The 18,610-nt window shown below is 38.4% G+C and overlaps 1 protein-coding gene across 1 annotated transcript in view; it reads right to left on the reverse strand.

The window, feature by feature from the left end:
- LOC116514106 (transforming acidic coiled-coil-containing protein 2-like) overlaps positions 1–18,610 on the reverse strand; it is a 121,885-nt gene that overhangs the window by 26,518 nt on the left and 76,757 nt on the right. The window contains 2 exon segments of the mRNA XM_032225559.1: positions 3,848–3,898; positions 7,968–8,116. Coding sequence (XP_032081450.1) covers positions 3,848–3,898; positions 7,968–8,116 — 200 coding nt within the window.

Below are 18,610 nucleotides of genomic sequence, written 5' to 3' on the forward strand. Positions count from 1 at the left end.
TTTACATGCTATTTAAAAAAGAAAGAAAACACTGAGCTTATGAATCTGACTGCTACAATATCTAAAATAGCTTCATTATATTCACAGTAAAAGAATGCACATTCACAATATATAATGTTTTGTCTGAATGTGAGGGGTTCCGTTATCGTCATATAAGCATCTAAACACAGTTGGCCCAAAAGATATCGTGACCCGACAAAAGGGCGAACGACAAAACCACGCCCAACTAAACCGCATCGCTAAAACCGTGACATCATCAACGTGCCGACAACAGCACGCCGACAACAGCGCGGAGGCAGAAGGGCGCTTTACAACAGCGCGTCAACAGAAAGCCGATTTAACTTAAGGTAAGGGTTAGGTTTAGGCTTAGGTTTAGGGTTAAGTTTAGGGTTAGGTTTAGGGTTAGGTTTAGTGTTACGTTTAGTGTTACGTTTAGGGTTAGGGTTAGCGTTACGTTTAGGGTTAGGGTTAGCGTTATGTTTTGGGTTAGGTTTAGGTTTACAGCGCGCTTCTGTCACCGCACTGTTGTTACCGCGATTCAGCCTCATTCGTCGGAGCGCTTTAGAATACGTGGTTTTGTCCCCGCGGTTTAGTCGGGCGTGGTTTTGTTGTTTGCCCTTTTGTCGGTGAACCAAAAGATATACCCATATTCTGCGGAGGTGGAATTATATCTACCAATGTTTTTTAGCATGTTAATTACATTTACAAAACTACCCATTGAATATTTATCTCAATGAAAGAGCAAAAACGCAAAGGAGAATCCAAAAATTGAGGTCGGGGGCCAGAGACATCTTTTTCTCAGCATGCATGCCCAGCATCGTTCATTAAGTCATCCTACTATAGAAGTGATTTCAAAATTACAATAAAAAGAAGGTTAATATCTGGTTTCAAGATTCGTAATGTCAGACAGATCCTTACCTCTAAAAAGGAAAAAACAGTACCAGCACATGGACGATTTCTTTCAAAGTAAACACCAATAAAGTATGGACTTTTGATGGAGGGCAACCTACATGCTCTCTGGATATGGATTTATTTTTATTGCCTGACTTTAATTACAACTGCTCTTGCCAGCTGAGCTGCTATACACTTTTCATCTAAGGAGTTCACTTTTACACGCTGATCAGATGGTAATCTTTGGCTGCAATCCCCTTCTTGGCAGTAAATGAGGTTAATTGGCTTACATTATGATTAGCCTTACATAATGTTGCCATACTGATAAGGCAACGCAAACTGACGTATCGGACACAACTATGATGATCTGCTATCATTGCAATTTACATGCGATTATTGGGGTCTTGATTGGATTTGAATTTGGATTTATGGGTTTGGATTTATGTAATATACTATTTCCAATTTTCACACAGTTTGTAATTCCTATAAAATGAATTCCAGAGCTAAAATGAATTTTTTCTTGAACAATACTAATCTCTTGTCCAAATGCCAATGCCATTTCAAATTCTGACATTCTATGCGATGCTCAAAATTGCTTTATTTTAGTCATATTTTATCTCATGTAACTTTATCCATCCAGCTTTCTTTGCACTCCATGTGATGTCATTATTAACTAGAATTATCCTTCTACATCACCATTTTCCAGCCTGATACTAGACCAGTGATTTATCTTGCATAGACATTAAGATAAATCATGTATCTAATTTCATGGATCCCAATTTTCTTTATAAAAACCAGTGTTAAGAGTGTCAATTTTTCAATTTTTGTATATAGGGGCTTTATTTAAGACCAAATTGCACCTAAGTTACAAACTGGCAGTAGGACATTCAAGCCCTCTACACTTTCTTTTTACCTTTTAATCAGGGGTGGGTTTCTCGCCCCGTTCCAACCGGTTCGGTTGGAACAGGGCCGGCGGCGTCCTCGTGCACGTGCGCGGTGCACGCATGCATACTAGCATCTGCGCGACGCTCCAGCTGCTCCTGGAGGATCGCGCAGGCACTGTATGCGTCCTGCGCATGCGTAGAAGCGCAGAACTCATCAAAACCAGGTAAGGACCGCGGGCGGGCGGGCGCGCCCTTCGCCGTTCCCGGAAGTTACTTACTTCCAGGTTCGCCGACCAACCGGTTCGCAGGGACCACCGCGAACCGGTTGAAACCCACCCCTGCTTTTAATCTTATTTTGATAGAGTGAGCTCTGTGACTTTACTAATTGGCCTTTGTTCTTTAGGAAATTCTCCAATTTTTCTCATATTTTGATCTTTCTCTCAAGATCTGGTGCTTCGATAAGAGACCACCAGAAAAAGTTTGATTCATGCTCCCAACACATATACATCCTCTATTGGGAGTCCTTTTTCGCAAATTCAGATTTGCTTGTAGACAAGTCCCACATTTTATGACTATTTATTTACTTATTTTATCACTGTATGTGAATGCCCATTGTTTTGGGTGAGTCTCAAGGACTAAACACCTCTAATCGAGATAAAACTAAAATAAAATATGATTAATGAAAAATAAAACCAATAAAATAAAAACATATTGTACCATAAACCAGATAACAGTATTAATATTGGGCAACAGGTTCATTTACTTCCACACTTAAATATCCTGGTCTTTTATATTAAGTATTCCTACAATGAATTTATTTGTTCCAACACATTATTTTTCTAATGAACTCACTACATTATCACTATTAGAAGTATTCAAAGACCTGCTTTTGCAGTTAATTTACTAGAGTAAACAATGTAGAATAATTCCCAGTACGGGAATAATTCCCAGTACGGGAATAATTCCCAGTACTGAGTATTTTCCTCGTTTTTCTATATTCTTAACTTCAAAAGTGCATACACATGTTACCCTAAAAACCCTGTTCAATGTATTAAAGAAAACAGAACAATCAAGTGGAAAAACCATTCCAGGAAGCTTTGAATAGTAGACAATGCAGCTTTGTGTCTGGAGAGTTTTTTTTTTTAATCCTGCCCTCTTGACACTAAAAACTGGTCAGAAATGAAAGGAATGTTGTCCTTTTACTTCAAAGCAGCCTCCACCGGGGAGTTTCACTATTCATGACATTTAATCACAGAGACTGGAGTTTTTCTGTTACATTAAGTCTGGCATGGCTTTGCCTTATGAGTAGAACTGGGCTTTGGATAATATCACACCAGAGATCTTTTGGGTTGGACTATAAATACATGTAGAACATAAGGAAGTAACCATGGATATAAATCATACATAAATAGGAAGTGTTTATTACATTTACATCCAGTCTTTCATTCAGAAACTCAACTAACTTAACTGATATGGAAAGTTGTTATAAAAAGAAAGGTAATCTTTCTTTTTACTTTGGACAGTTGCGCATATAGTCCTTTTTAGTACTTAAAACACAGAAGGAAGAAAAAGGATAACAGAAAGGGAGAGAAATAAACAGGAATAAAACTGGAAATTCAGAATGAGTTGGAATTTAATTTTGTAATTAACTACTTGTATGTATTATTTGTTGTTGTTATTATTATTACTGTTATTTTTTTAAAACTTTAGATATACTTTACTGTTATTTTTTTGAGGGTGGACTTCTCATTCACCATAGAATTCTAGATTTTTCACCTCTTATTATATTAACTTTGCATTCACTGCAAAGGGTTTCAAAGCAGAAGATCAGACCAGATATTCTAACTGTTACAGGCTGTCATGTATTTATTTACAATATTTTGCAACTTGCTTGATCCCAAACCTCTGAATTCTAACGGAAGCCAAGGTTCATCGTAAGCAAAGATGCATAAACTGAGAATTAAGCTTCCATTTCCCTCTGTGTACACAAACATAAACGCAGACATATATGTGGGGCGGGTGGATGGTTAGGGGAAGTTGGGAAACTAATGATGGGTTAATATTTTACTTACTTGGAGGCTCGGAGCTCTCTTGACCTTTGTCAGGTGTGCTGGGACTGTAACCTGAAAAATGCAAAAAAATCAAGAAGTGACTTAGGTCTGGACAAAAGCTTAGCATGGTTTAATGGGCTCCAGTTTTATTTAAATTGACTACAAACAACACAATTATACTAACAATTTTTAAAAGGGCTCCAGCAACTGCATCAGAGGTGGGTTCCTACCAGTTCGCACCTATTCGGTAAAACCGGTTCGTCAAATCTACCAAACCGGTTAGAAGAGGTTCTACCAGTGGACCCGGAAAGCAGGCCACACCTACAGAAGAGGTTCCAAAAATTTTTGAAACCCACCACTGGTCCTTGGATATGATTATTCTACACTATCATGCTCATATTTATAAAACTCAGTGCCTCTGTGAAAGGTAAGGATGACTACTGCGTTTGTGGTGCAATCAGAACATTGCGTGTGTTGAAGTTGTTTTAACACAAACCAAAGATGCCTTTTAAAAAACTAGTTTACATCCTATTCTTATGCATGCCAGTGCTGTGTGAGAGGTGATTTAAGGTGGTTCTGACAAGTGTCATCGGCATCTTCATATCCGGTCACATGGGTGGCAAGCCACTCCCACAAAGGAGGCCACACCCACAGAGTAGGTTCGAACAATTTTTGAAACCCACCACTGAACTGCATCCAGCACTTTATAGAGAGGGCAGGTAGAAGTTCCTACTCTGAGGTACACCATATCAGCTAGACAAGTAGTAAATGGTTTAGTCACTATTGGTGAGAGAAGCAAAACTGATTCCCAAACGCTGAATCCCATCAGTGAATTACTGTCAGATACAAGAAGTCAAAAAATATGGGGAAAGTTTCTAGTTACTAAGGAGGTCAGCTTGGATATAATTCTCATCTTCGCTGTTCATATACTTGTGTGAAATATGCAAAAGAAATGCCATCCAACAGGCATTTAATTGTTTGATCAGTGGTACAGGTGGTCCTCGAGATAAAACAGTTTACACAGTGGCCGTTCAAAGTTGCAACGGCACTGGAAAACTCTTTTCCTAAGAGTTCTAAGAGTTCATACTTAGAACTCTTGCAGCATCTCATGGTCACGTGATCAAAATTCAGACCCTTGGCAATGGACTCATATTTATGACAGTTGCAGGGTCCCGGGGTCACATGATTCCCTTTTGTGACTTTTTGATAAGCAAGGTCAATGAGGTAGCCACATTAATTTAACAACTGTGTCACTAATTTAACAACTATAGTGATTCACTTAACAACTGTGGCAGAAAAGCTTGTAAAATGGGGGGGAAATTCCCCTTAACAAATGTCTCGCTTAGCAACAACAATGTGGTGCTCTATTGTGGACGTAAGCTGAGGACTAGCTGTATTCCCTTTTCTGTGATATATGTTATTTTCTTTTAAATTTTTGTTAGTTCTAAATTCTATCTAGAGGAATCAGGAGGTCTCAAAACTTAAATATTAAATTTAAATGTGTTTATACAAGCTCTTACAGGTAATGAGATAATCTGTAATTTTAACTAACATATAAAGTTGAGTTTGAGTTTGAGTTTATTAGTCTTGTATGCCGCCCACTCCCGAAGGACTCCGGGCGGCTTACAATAAACAAGGGAAGGGGATAAATAAACAAAACAACACTTTAAAATACACAACATTCACAGTTACCGTGGGGCTGGATATTTCACAAGCCCCCCGGCCTGCTGGAGCAGCCAGGACTTGGTGGCTTTGCGGAAGGCCGGGAGGGTAGTAAGGGTCCGGATCTCCACGGAGAGGTCGTTTCAGAGGGCTGGAGCTGCAACAAGGAAGGTTCTCCCCCGGGGGGTCGCCAGCCGACATTGGCTGGCAGATGGAATCCGAAGGAGACCTAACCTGTGAGATCTAATCAGTCTATGGGAGGTAATCGGCAGGAGGCGGTCTCTCAGGTACCCAGGTCCGATGCCATGTAGGGCTTTATAGGTGACGACCAGCACCTTGAAGCGGGTCTGGAGACTAATGGGTAGCCAGTGCAGATCGCGGAGGATAGGTGTGACGTGGGTGTACCTGGGTGCACCCACAATCGCTCGTGCGGCTGCGTTCTGGACTAACTGAAGTCTTCGAACACTCTTCAAGGGCAGCCCCATGTAGAGCGCATTACAATAAAGCTTGATGTCTAATCAATGGTCACTTTGCAAGTTCTCAATCAGAATTATTGCTAATGGTTAAACCTTTCTACTACCAAGCGAAGAGTCTGTAGAGATTCTCAGTCATCCAGGTCATGGTTGTCCCAAAGGTTTTTTTTCAGGAGGCAACTGGACTTTCTTGTTTTTCCTTTTGAAGATATTTTGCATCTCATCCAAGAAGCTTCTTCAGCTCCGACAGGATAGCGGGGAATGGAAGGATTCATATTTCTTGCAGACAGCTGGTCATTTGCATCCTTTTAGAGGGTTGTTGGAGCACTTGGAGGTTTATTTGTGTCACCTGAGTAGTACTCCTAGTTCTTGTGGTCTGCAATTTTTCCTCTGGAAATCCATTCCTATTTCTGACTCTGACTATTCTGTCAGAGCTGAAGAAGCTTCTTGGATGAAAAGTAAAACATCTTCAAAACAAAAACAAAAAAGTCCAGTTGCCTCCTGAAAAAGCACCTTTGGGACAACCATTACAGAGATGACTGAGAATCTCTACAGACTTTTAGCTATACAGAGCGTGACCCGTCAAAACCGCACTCGACTAAACCGTGCCCGATTAAACTGCGTCGCTGACGTCATCAACAGGGTGACAAAAACCAGCGCAGAGAAAGAAGGGCGCTTTAAATAGCGCTTTGAAAGCAAGCCGATTCAACTTAAGGTAAGGGTTAGGTTTAGGGTTAGGTTAAGGGTTAGGATTAGGTTTAGGGTTAGGTTAAGGGTTAGGTTTAGGGTTAGGTTAAGGGTTAGGGTTAGGTTTAGGGGGGTTAGGTTTAGGGGTTAATTTTAGGTTTAGGGTTTACAGCGTGCTTCTGTCTCCGCGCTGTTGTCGCCCTGTTGATGATGTCAGCGACGCGGTTTAGTCAGGTGCGGTTTAGTCGAGCGCGGTTTTGTGGTGGAACCATACAATTTGGGATGAATTCCCTTTGAATGGTTTGAGAGTAGGAATGGATTTCCAGAGTAAAAATTGCAGACTACAGGAACCAGGAGTGGCCACCTACTCAGGTGACACAGATAAAACTTCAAGTGCTTCAACAACCCTCTAAAAGAATGCATTTTTTTTACAGATTAACAGAGTTGAAAGGGACCTTGTAGGTCATCTAGTTCAACCACCAGTCCAAGGAAGAGACCCTACACCATTTCTGACAGATGGCAGTCCAGTCTCTTCTTGAAAGCTTCCAGTGATGAAGCTCCCACAACTTCTGAAGGCAACTTCTGTTCCATTGCTTGATTGCTCTCACTGTCAGAAAATGTATCCTTATTTCCAGGTTAAACCTCTCCTTGTTCAGTTTCCATCCATTGTTCCTTGTCTGGCCTATAGGTTCTTTGGGAAATAGCTTGACCCCTTCCTCTCTGTGGCAGCCCCTCAAATATTGGAAGACTGCTATCATGTCTCCCCTGACCCTTCTCCTCACTAGAGCCAAGGTGGCGCAGTGGTTAAATGCAGCACTGCAGGCTACTGCTAGATCAGCAGGTCAGCGGTTCAAATCTCACCGGCTCAGGGTTGACTCAGCCTTCCATCCTTCCGAGGTGGGTAAAATGAGGACCCAGATTGTTGGGGGCAATATGCTGACTCTCTGTAAACCGCTTAGAGAGGCCTGAAAGGCCTATGAAGCGGTATATAAGTCTAAAAAAACAAAACAAACAAACAAACAAACAAAAAAACAAACAAAAACAAACAAACAAACACTAGACTAGCCATGCCCAGTTCCATTCTCCACTATCCTTCCAGAGCTGAAGAAGCTTCTTGGATGAGAAGCGAGATGTCTTCAAAAGAAAAAAAACAAGAAAGTCCAGTTGCTTCCTGAAAAAGCGCCTTTGGTACTACCAAGCTACCAAAATCCCTCAGGAATACGAAGCCTCTTGGGATTACCAATCCGTTCTGGGGCTGACCAAGGGCTCAAACTATACATGTGCAAAGTAGCCCATTCTATTCACTGTACAATTGTTACCTGGGTCTTCTGATGGAAGCTGAGGTGTTATTTCTTGTTCCTCTATGTCGAATGCTACAATTTCAGGTGGGAGTTGCGGTAGCGGAGATGCAGCCTTTACAGGAGTTGTAGATTCTGGTGTTTCAAATGCTTCTTCAGAGTCTGAACTCCTGAGCACACATAACAAACGAGGGAGGGAAAAGCAAGGTGTTACATGACTATTTTTTTCTCCCCGCCAAGAGCAAGTCAAACAAAAACAACTTTTGCAAAGTTCGCACAGCTCTCCTATCTAAGGAAGCAAGAATACCTCTGCTTTTTTTTTTTTTCAGAGCTCCTGAGAAACTATTCAGCTTTTTTTTTTTTCCGCAGCATGATTTCTGGAGCAGAATATCATGTTCTCAACTTTATTTGGAAGAAATCTTGATACTAAAAGATTTCAAGACATCACAGAAGCAGACATGCAGGCAGGATAAAGTGAAAGGCGCTGGAAAAAAAGCCTTCCTTTGTGGCATAAAGGAGGCTTCAGCACAGACAAACAAGAAAGCAATGTTAATGGAATCTGTTGATAGGATGTTGGATTTTTTTTTCCTTGGCACAAGCATAAAGCAAACCTAATAAGCAAAATCTTAATGAGAGTCTCATGATGCTCTCAAGTCTGAAGAGATCTACCTTGATGTGCAGCTGAATGAGAGTTCCTACAAAACAAGAAAACAGGGCCTTTAGGTGGACATTGGAGGCTGTCTCACCTTTTAGACTAAAGTACTGTTAATGGAGACAAGAGATTCATTTTTCACAGTTCACCCAAAACACAGACATTCCCGGTATATGGGAAAGCATCCTTGCTTTCTTCAGAATTGCTGGCTTTCAGTAAAGTCATTGATCCATTCATTCATTGATTCATTCATTCATTGATTCATTCATTCATTCATTCACACCTTCATTTCTTTTAATTTTTAAAGATTTTTATTAACAAACATGTAAAACACACCCACACGAAAATTAGACATACACCACATTTATACAATACAGTGCGAACAGGAACTTCCTGGTTTTTTATATTAGCAATCATCAATCGATATCGCTCACATTATATTATTTCCCCATCTATCGTATTTCATTTAGATTTCACCATTCTTAACCCTCTTATTTTACTCATAACTATTATTTTTGAGTGTCGTTATATTCTTTCACTGATTTTTGTTTCTTTCCTCCATCCACCTATACCATTTATCCCCTATCTGGTAGAATTCTGAATCTTCCTTTCCCTGTATTTCTTTAGTTAGTTTATCCATTTCGGCACAGTCCAAAATCTTTCTTATTATTTCATCTTCATTTGGGGTTAGTTTGTTTTTCCATTTCTGGGCAAAAGCTATCCTTGCCATTGTAAGTATATATAGTATTAAATATTTGATTTCTTTTTTGTATTTCACCGACATAATTCCTAATAAAAAAATTTCACACTTCATTTCATATATCCTGATTGTCCCATTCATCACATATGACATTTTTGACAACTTTATCACACCTATTGCCATAAAATTATTTAGACTACTTTAAAATAATATTTTAAACCATTTTCTGCATTTGAACTTAATTTTTAAAACTACTTCAAATAAATAAGCAGACACTGAAGAACAAGATAAACACCACCATAAATGAAGTATGCAAAGGTAGAAGTAATTAAATAACTAAAGATGGAACATTTTATCCTCCATAAGGCAATGTACAAATGTTCTGGATTATAACTTTTCCCATCAGTGGCTGACAGTGATACTGGGAATTATGGGTTTTGGTCTAGTGGTTAAGGGACTGGACTAGAAGAGGAGAGGTCTGAGTTCTACTCCTGAATTAGGTATGGAATCAGTTGGGCCAGTCACTTTTACCACTAAGCGTGACCAGACAAATGCTCACACGACAAAAGCGCGCCGACGAAACCGCGTCATGAAAACCGCGACATCATCAATGCACCCACAACAGTGCGCTGACAACAGCGTGCCGACAGAAGCGCGATTTAAGTTAAGGTAAGGGTTAGGTTCAGGGTTAGTTTTAGGGTTAGTTTTAGGGTTAGGTTCAGGGTTAGGTTCAGAGCACGCTTCTGTTGGCGCGCTGTTGTTGGCATGCTTCCTGCGCTCATTCGTCGGCGTGATTTAGAACTCGCGGTTTTGTTGCCGCGGTTTCATCGGGCGTGCTTTTGTTGAGCGCAGATTTGTCGGGGAACCACCACTAAGAAGACAGCAATAGCAAACCAGTTCTGAAAATGCCTAAAAAAACTCCATAAACTTGTCCATGCAGTCAAGAGAAATCAAAGCTCACTTGAAGGCATCACAGTGTCTAGTACATCTGTAGGATGCCAAATGGTGACAGGTTACTTTAGTAAAAATGATCTTGAAAGTAAATAGTATACAATGAATTTTAAGATCCACAAAGATGAAGTTAAAGCGAATTATCATTTGAGTTTATGGATATCATAGAGCTGAAAATAAACAAAGGTTTGTTTTTATGAATGAAATGGAAAAACACTAGTTACAGAGCCGAAGAAGCTTCTTGGATGAAAAGCGAAATATCTTCAAAGAAAAACCAGAAAGTCCAGTTGCCTCTTGAAAAAGCACCTTTGGGTCAACCATGACCTGGGTGCTATAAAGAATTCCTTTTCAATGACTATGGACAATTGCCTGAACTGGCATTTCGACAAGAATCATTTAAGTCGGGATTTTGGTAGGATGTCTAAAAAGGTGGTAGGTAACTATTTTTTGGTATTCTTCCTGATTTTGAGGGATTTCTCTCCTCTCTGTTATTTCTGCAGAATATCAGTGACGTTTTATCTGGCACTGGTAGACATTCAGCTGTCTAGAACCAGCCATCCTTTCCAAAACTACTTGCTTTATTAAATCTGTGCAAAACCAAAATATATTTGGTAAATTCTTCCAATTTCCTTTTTTTTTCCATTTTGCTTACATTTGTTTTAAGTAAAATTGCCAGCAGCTGACGTACTTTGGCTGTTTATTATAGCTCCTCAAAACACATTTTTTAAAAATAGTTTTGGGGTTCAGTCTATGTTTGTGCAAGGTGTAAACGTAAATCATCCCAACTTCCCAATATAGTACCACTCTGAATCAGCATAAATACATTTATTCCGTTGAAGAAAAATAAAAATTACACTACTATACCGAAAGACCTTCCCTGGACACATTAACCTTTGAAACTTTATGACCTCTTTGCTTAATCCCTTATCCTATTTAAATAAAGATGAAGGCATTTTTTTTAAAAAAAATCAACATACACTATTATTTTCAATAAGAGCTATTATCAGAATAAAAGCACAACCTATTTTTTTTTACAAAGGTTATCTTTGTTAGGTTTACATTATATATTACCTCACAGTAAACATATGTCAGACAAGTTCTGTTTCAAACACTTGCTGAAAACATATGGTTCAAAGATGGCATTCTTATCTGATGTACTATTGTTTTACATTTTGTCCATACTCTTAATAAATAACATTTTCTTCTGCTTATATATGCTACAGGCACTTCTTCGGGCTTATCTGGAAATTTTTAAGCAGTAGAAACAAAAAGAGAGGAAGACTGAAGATGACTTATCTCTCTTAACCAGACACAATCCCATTGACCATAATTCCCAAAAATAAAATTAAAATTAAGGGGTCCCATTCACATTCCACATAAATTAAGTAAGATTGTGCTATTTCATTTCAGTTAACCCTGCATTGTAAAACGTAGAGCAGCTTTTGTTTTTGAATCACAAATGTTACCTAGCTAATTTTTTTTTGTTTAAAGTTTAATTTAACCTTTCATACCACTCCTTCTCAGACTTCAGACCTATAGTTCCTTATCTATCTGCTAGCAACTTAAAATGTAAAGTTCAATAAAAATGGTAGGGTTGGTTTTTTTGCCTGGTATCTAGAAGATACTGATAACAGAATAAATCACTTAAGAATGAAGATATATAACTGGCTGAGTTAAGAAAGTCTTTTCCTTAGCTGATGAGATATACCTATACATCAGTGTTTCTCAACCTTGGCGACTTGAAGAGGTTTGCACTTCAATTCCCAGAATTCTCCCATGCTGGCTGGAGACTTCTGGGAGTTGAAGTTCAAACCTCTTCAAGTCGCCAAGGTTGACAAACACTGATGTACCGTATATGCTATGGGACCGGCATTCCTGCCAGAACATGGTTCCACATCACTTTGACCTGGGATGAGAAACCAACATGGAGACAGTAAAATCCTGGAGCTTATGAAACTTGTGGACTGTTATCATATATATATATACACACATACATACACACATACATACATACATACATACATATACACACACACACACAAACACACACATACATACATACATACATACATTTAGTGTCACAACCCCTGGTAAGCCCCAATTATGGGAGGAAGCTAACTGCTTCCATCATCTGTCAATCGGCTCGTCACAACGTGACGATGATGACAGATGATGGAAGCAGTTAGCTTCCTCCCATAATTGGGGCTTACCAGGGGTTGTGACACTAAATATATACCTTCTTCCCTGGCTTCAGCTGATAAGGAAGAGACCTGTGGCTTAATGGCTAAGACGTTTGCCTAAGATGCAATACAGCACAGGTTCTAATCCCAGTAAGGGTATGGCTAGCTGATTATAAATAAATAAATAAATAAATAAAATCTCTTGCTTGTGTCAGGATAGTTCCAGACAACAGCATTTTAAAATCTATCTCACATTGTGGTTACGACCATAGGAATCTCTGCAAAAATGTTCATCATTTTTATTGAAGAGATGTAACGTAGGAACGGTGTCAGAAAATAAAACTTTTCCACATGAAAGCAACAGAGGCAGATGAAATTTTAACATGGGTGGGAAGTTATTGTTTTTTTTAATGATTTTTGTATTGGATTTTTATCTTTGTAAGCCACCCGGAATCACTGAGGGTGAGTTGGGCAGCCATATAAATTTTCATAAATAAACAAATGTCTAAATACCCAAATGAATGACTGAATAATAAATAAATGTGTCTATAGAATACATGAGAAATCTTCAGAATAAGAATAAAAAACTGAACCAGCATACATCTACTATTGTAAAGCTATTAAGAGATGTTCCTACAATTAAAAATTAGACTTCTCAAGTTAGCTTTAGTTAACTATCACAATATTTGTGTTGCCTGATCATCTTGTTCACTTGCAGACTTTTCTGTATGTTATTGGTAAATGCTCCAAAACTGGTACAGTGCCCTACAGTTTATTACTGAAACTGCCTACTAATGATTCATTAGGATGTCTTGCTGAAACCCTATTTGGATATAGGAAAAACTAAAGCTGAGATGTTCTGAACACAATGAATATATTCTACTTTTAAGTTATAGATCTTTTTCCTCATTTTTTTTCCTCCCAAAAATGTCCCTTTAGATCTAAAAAGTTTCTCATACCAACTGTACTACTATTAAAACATCAGCCTATTAACCATAAAAAAAATAAATTCAGATATCCTGAATTTAAAAATAATTCCTTGAGCAGGACATACAGGTATTGGTCTTCTTCACTGCACATTCTATTTGCGGTACTATACTATTACGATTAAAAAAATAAACATTAAATATGCAATTTCCTGTACTTATCCAAGCCAAAGAAGATGGACCAATTATATGTTGTTCCAGACTACTGAAGATTGATAAAATGTAAAATTTTAAAATTTTGAAGGGTGCAATTTTTATAACCACAAAGGAAAAAGCTCTGAAAGTATAAAAATTAAATAGAAAATCAAGTTATAGTAAAATAAATCAAAACATGTTTTCAAGAACAATGATAATTTGAAACTGAATTTACTAGTAAATGTCATATAAGGTTTTTGAAAAGTTTTAACAATTCTTGCTATGGTACCTTATATAAAACTTTTGCTTTAAATCCTAATCCTCTTCTCTTAATCACATTTCCTTTTAAAGTATTTAGGTCAAGAATATTAGCATGAGGAGAGAGAGGGATTAATTTAGTACTGTAGTAAACGTTTTTAAATGAAGCCAAGCAGTATGCTGTATATAACAGCACACTGTTTAACTGCAATGATATTATTGTCTTTCATAGTTAAATAGAACTGCATATTTTATCAATAGAAAATAGAAGAAAATGTATGCTAATATTAAAGAATAATGTATTGCAACTCTATCTGCTAAACCTTCATGTATCTGACATAAATGAAAATTCTGAATTCAGTATACACTAGTGTCAGTGAACCAATTCTTTGAACCTTAAACAGCAGCCCATAAATATTCTGCAGAAACCAATATGAATATTGATTAAACAAAACCATTTACCATACTAACTATTATTATGCCATCACAGAAATACACTGTAAAGTAACCATATTCATTCTTTTTTCTTTGCATACTCTGAATACAAGGAATATTATGAGTCCTTCTTTTAAAATCTCAATTTCCAAAAACTGACAATGAATTTTATTTATAAAGCATACTCCTAATAAAATGTGTGCAAAAAGTATATAAAGGAGCCGAGGTGGCGCAGTGGTTAGGGTGCAGTACTGCAGGCCACTTTAGCTGACTGTTATCTGCAGTTCAGCGGTTCAAATCTCACCGGCTCAAGGTTGACTCAGCCTTCCATCCTTCCGAGGTGGGTGAAATGAGGACCCAGACTGTGGGGGCAATTTGCTGACTCAATTTGCTAAAAATCTGTAAACTGCTTAGAGAGGGCTGAAAGCCCTATGAAGCGGTATATAAGTCTAATAAATAAATAAATAAATAAATAAAACAAAAGAAACAATATAAGGAATATTGTGAGTCCTCCTTTTAAAATCTCAATTTCCAAAAACTAACAATGAATTTTATTTATAAAACATAGCCCTAATAAAATGTGTGCAAAAAGGACATAATATAACAAAAGACACAATACAGAAGGAAAAGTATCATACACATCAATCTATTTCTCTGCCTTTAAACTCATCTGTTATCAGACTACTTGAATGCTGCTTAACTTATAAAATTCTGGACATAATGTTTCCTCCCAAAGAAAAAAGTATTATAACACTCATCTTCATTAAACAAACTTTCCGTCATCTTGCCTTACTACCCAACTTTCGCTTTTAAAGTCACATGGCCAACCTCATTGTTTCTTGTAGGGCACATCTTCTGAAGTCCAATTTCTACAGTGGGATGCCACTGCAGGAGCCGAGGTGGCACAGTGGTTAGGGTGCAGTACTGCAGGCCACTTCAGCTGACTGTTATCTGCAGTTCAGCGGTTCTAATCTCACCGGCTCAAGGTTGACTCAGCCTTCCATCCTTCCGAGGTGAGTGAAATGAGGACCCAGACTGTGGGGGCGATATGCTGACTCTGTAAACCGCTTAGAGAGGACTGAAAGCCCTATGAAGCGGTATATAAGTCTAACTGCTATTGCTATTGCTATTGCTCTCATTTGAGCATTGAAAAAATTCGTTGTATTCACTTATCAGCCAGACAAAAATAGCTTAAGAAGGAAAATTCCTGGATAAAACACTCTTGAGGTGTTTAAATGCCTATAGATTATAATCATCCATCATGGAACTAATAGATTTATTAATATTTAGTAAGTTCATTTATATATCCCATTTTCCCAACCTGCAAATCAGTCTATGCAACAATTAACAACAGAATGAACAGCGACAGAAGCACAGAATTAAAACAACATACAATACAACTCAAATACCATAAAATCATCGAAAACATAAATACTTATCTCAAAAACCATTTTAAAGAATATTTTTAAGTGGATATCTCTGGGATATTTCGAATATGGACTAAAGAACTGGAATCTTCAATAATGTCCCAGAATGGATTCATGTTCTTAAAAATGTTTGAATAGTATCTATGGATCTGAGGTTAAGGCTGATTCATCAAAAAAAATGTATTTGGAGTGTATTGGGATCCACAAAGAATATATCTGAATGATTTTCTGGAGGTATAAAAACTTTGAGTTTCATTGATTCACATGATATGATTTAGTATACTTTTGGGATAGTTTAAAAATATATATTAAGTAGTTTTCAAAAAACCACAAAGTTCAAAGGTGGAGTACATAGCCTTCATAGACTGTGTCAACCTTCTAACCTCTCAGAACAGCTCTCTTAAGTAATTTTGAGTAATGGAGATCTTTATTATCATCAGTCTCACCATGCAGACTTTCCAATCCATTTTAAATAATGCTTATTCATAGTCTTAAATCACTGTCACTTTAGATACATGCCATAATTTTATGTAACTCCTCAGTACTGTAAACTGAAGAATTTTGGGGCTCAGTGGGCTGGGAAAATAATCAAGTGTATGATTAGAGGATATTCCACTAATTCAGCTTTGATTGGGATTTCAACATCACAGTACATTCACCCAGCAACAGATTCTGGATTTTTTTTTTTACAAATTCAGGATTGTTTCACTAATTCAGCTTTGATTAGGATTTCAACATCACAGTACATTCACCCAGCAACAGATTCTGGAATTGTTTCAGGTTCAGAAAATGATTCTCAAAACTGACTCTGCAGTTGAAAGAAAGAAGGTAGAAGCCAAATACTGCAATCTAACCAGGTGGTGATCCATCTGTTACAAAAGAATCTCTTCTGTCTCCCCATCATATATCACAAGTATCAGTGCAAAATACTAGGTACAGAGTATATTTGTAGTGTCAGCAAAATACTGAAACAGATCCCCAGAGGTTATGGAGATCATAAATGGCTGAGATGCTCTAAAAAGACTAAGCGTGGCATAAATATTGAGGTATCCAAGAATCTAAAGTCAGTTCTACTCCTAAGAACAGCTCAGGCAGGTAGATTTTTGGGTACATGGCATACAAGAGAATCCATCGGTAGATACTGAGCCTTTGGCAATGATGGTCACAACTCCCACCATACCTCATTCCAACTTTGCTCCTTAACCCAGAAATCCAATGAGAACAGCTGGGCCCAAATAGTCACTCAGTTCACCCAAATCATATTTTTGTCACACACAGTAGATAACTTCACCATTCTTAGCAATAGCAATAGCAGTTAGACTTATATACCGCTTCATAGGGCTTTCATCCCTCTCTAAGCGGTTTACAGAGTCGGCATATTGCCCCCCACAATCTGGGTCCTCATTTACCCACCTCGGAAGGATGGAAGGCTGAGTCAACCCTGAGCCGGTGAGATTTGAACCGCCGAACTGCAGAACTAGCAGTCAGCTGAAGTGGCTGCAGTACTGCACCCTAACCACTGCGCCACCTCGGCTCATTCTTAACGGAAAGCACATTCCATCACATTTGGCAACCCGAGCAGTGTACATTTACAACTTGACTTCCATCTCTATCTTTCTTTCCACTACAAACTCCCTTCCTAAGAGTCTGTCTGTTCTTTCCTGCAATTTCAGATATCCATGTATTCACCAGATAATAGATGAAATTTGAACAGAATATGGAAAATCCGAAGCACAGCAGCAAGCAATGAAGAATACTACTAATGTATAGGAGAAAATAATGAATAAAGATTAAGGGGTATTAACATGGTAGACTGCCTCTTGCTGTGCAAGACTATCAGTCCCTGGCTACATATAAAATCGCATTAACTTTATAGATTACATCCGCTTCTCATGAAGAAAATTATAACCAGGATCATGTAACATATCTTTGGTTATGAAGTGGCATGTTGAAAGAAAGGGGCAGGATAAATGCAGAAAAATGGGAGGCGCATGGAAACAGAAATACTTAAAATTCCAAATAATACTATAGCAGTAGCAATATCAATAGCAGTTAGACTTATATACCGCTTCATAGGGCTTTCAGCCCTCTCTAAGCGGTTTACAGAGTCAGCATATTGCCCCCAACAATCCGGGTCCTCATTTCACCCACCTCGGAAGGATGGAAGGCTGAGTCAACCTTGAGCCGGTGAGATTTGAACAGCCGAACTGCAGATAGCAGTCAGCTGAAGTAGCCTGCAGTGCTGCACCCTAACCACTGCACCACCTCGGCTCTAAATATTAACCCATTTCTGCTGTATCAAGCATTTCACAAAGTTATAATTTATCACTAAATTCAATCAGTGAGCTCTGGAGGAGAGGTGCATTTGATCATCATATGTAAGAAAAGTAATGAAAGAACCTGGGGGTAGAATGAATCAGCCTAAAATCTAAAGAAAGAAGGAAGCCAAAAAGAAACTGAATCCAATTCCCCTGCAGTTCTGTTGACCCTTATATAACTCTAACCAGGTAGTGTTAGTTTAGAACATGGGGCGTCAACCTGGTACCTACCACCCACTAGTGGGCGTTTTGGGATTCCAGGTGGGCGGTAGGGACTTTGGAGGTTAAAACCTCCTTTTGAGCGAGTGGGCAGGTGCGAGAGCACACATCAATAAATCAAAGTGCGCGTGCACGCAAACACGTGGGAAGAGGAAGGGGAGGAGTGGAAATTGATAGCAGGGACAGGCAGAGCTACCACATATCTTGTAGAATCAGGCTTTAGTGCTGTTAATCATATTATGAGCAAACAGAGAAACCGTCTGAATATCACCGAAAGAGGAGGCCTTCATTTGTTCCTTATGAAAATCGAACCAGATATCAAATATTTAGTCTCGCAGCATCAGCCTCAAAGATCTCACCACTAGTAAAGCCAATTTCAATTTACTTTATTGTTTTCTAATTA

Source organism: Thamnophis elegans, chromosome 10 (assembly GCF_009769535.1).
Source record: "Thamnophis elegans isolate rThaEle1 chromosome 10, rThaEle1.pri, whole genome shotgun sequence".
NCBI lineage: Eukaryota > Metazoa > Chordata > Lepidosauria > Squamata > Colubridae > Thamnophis > Thamnophis elegans.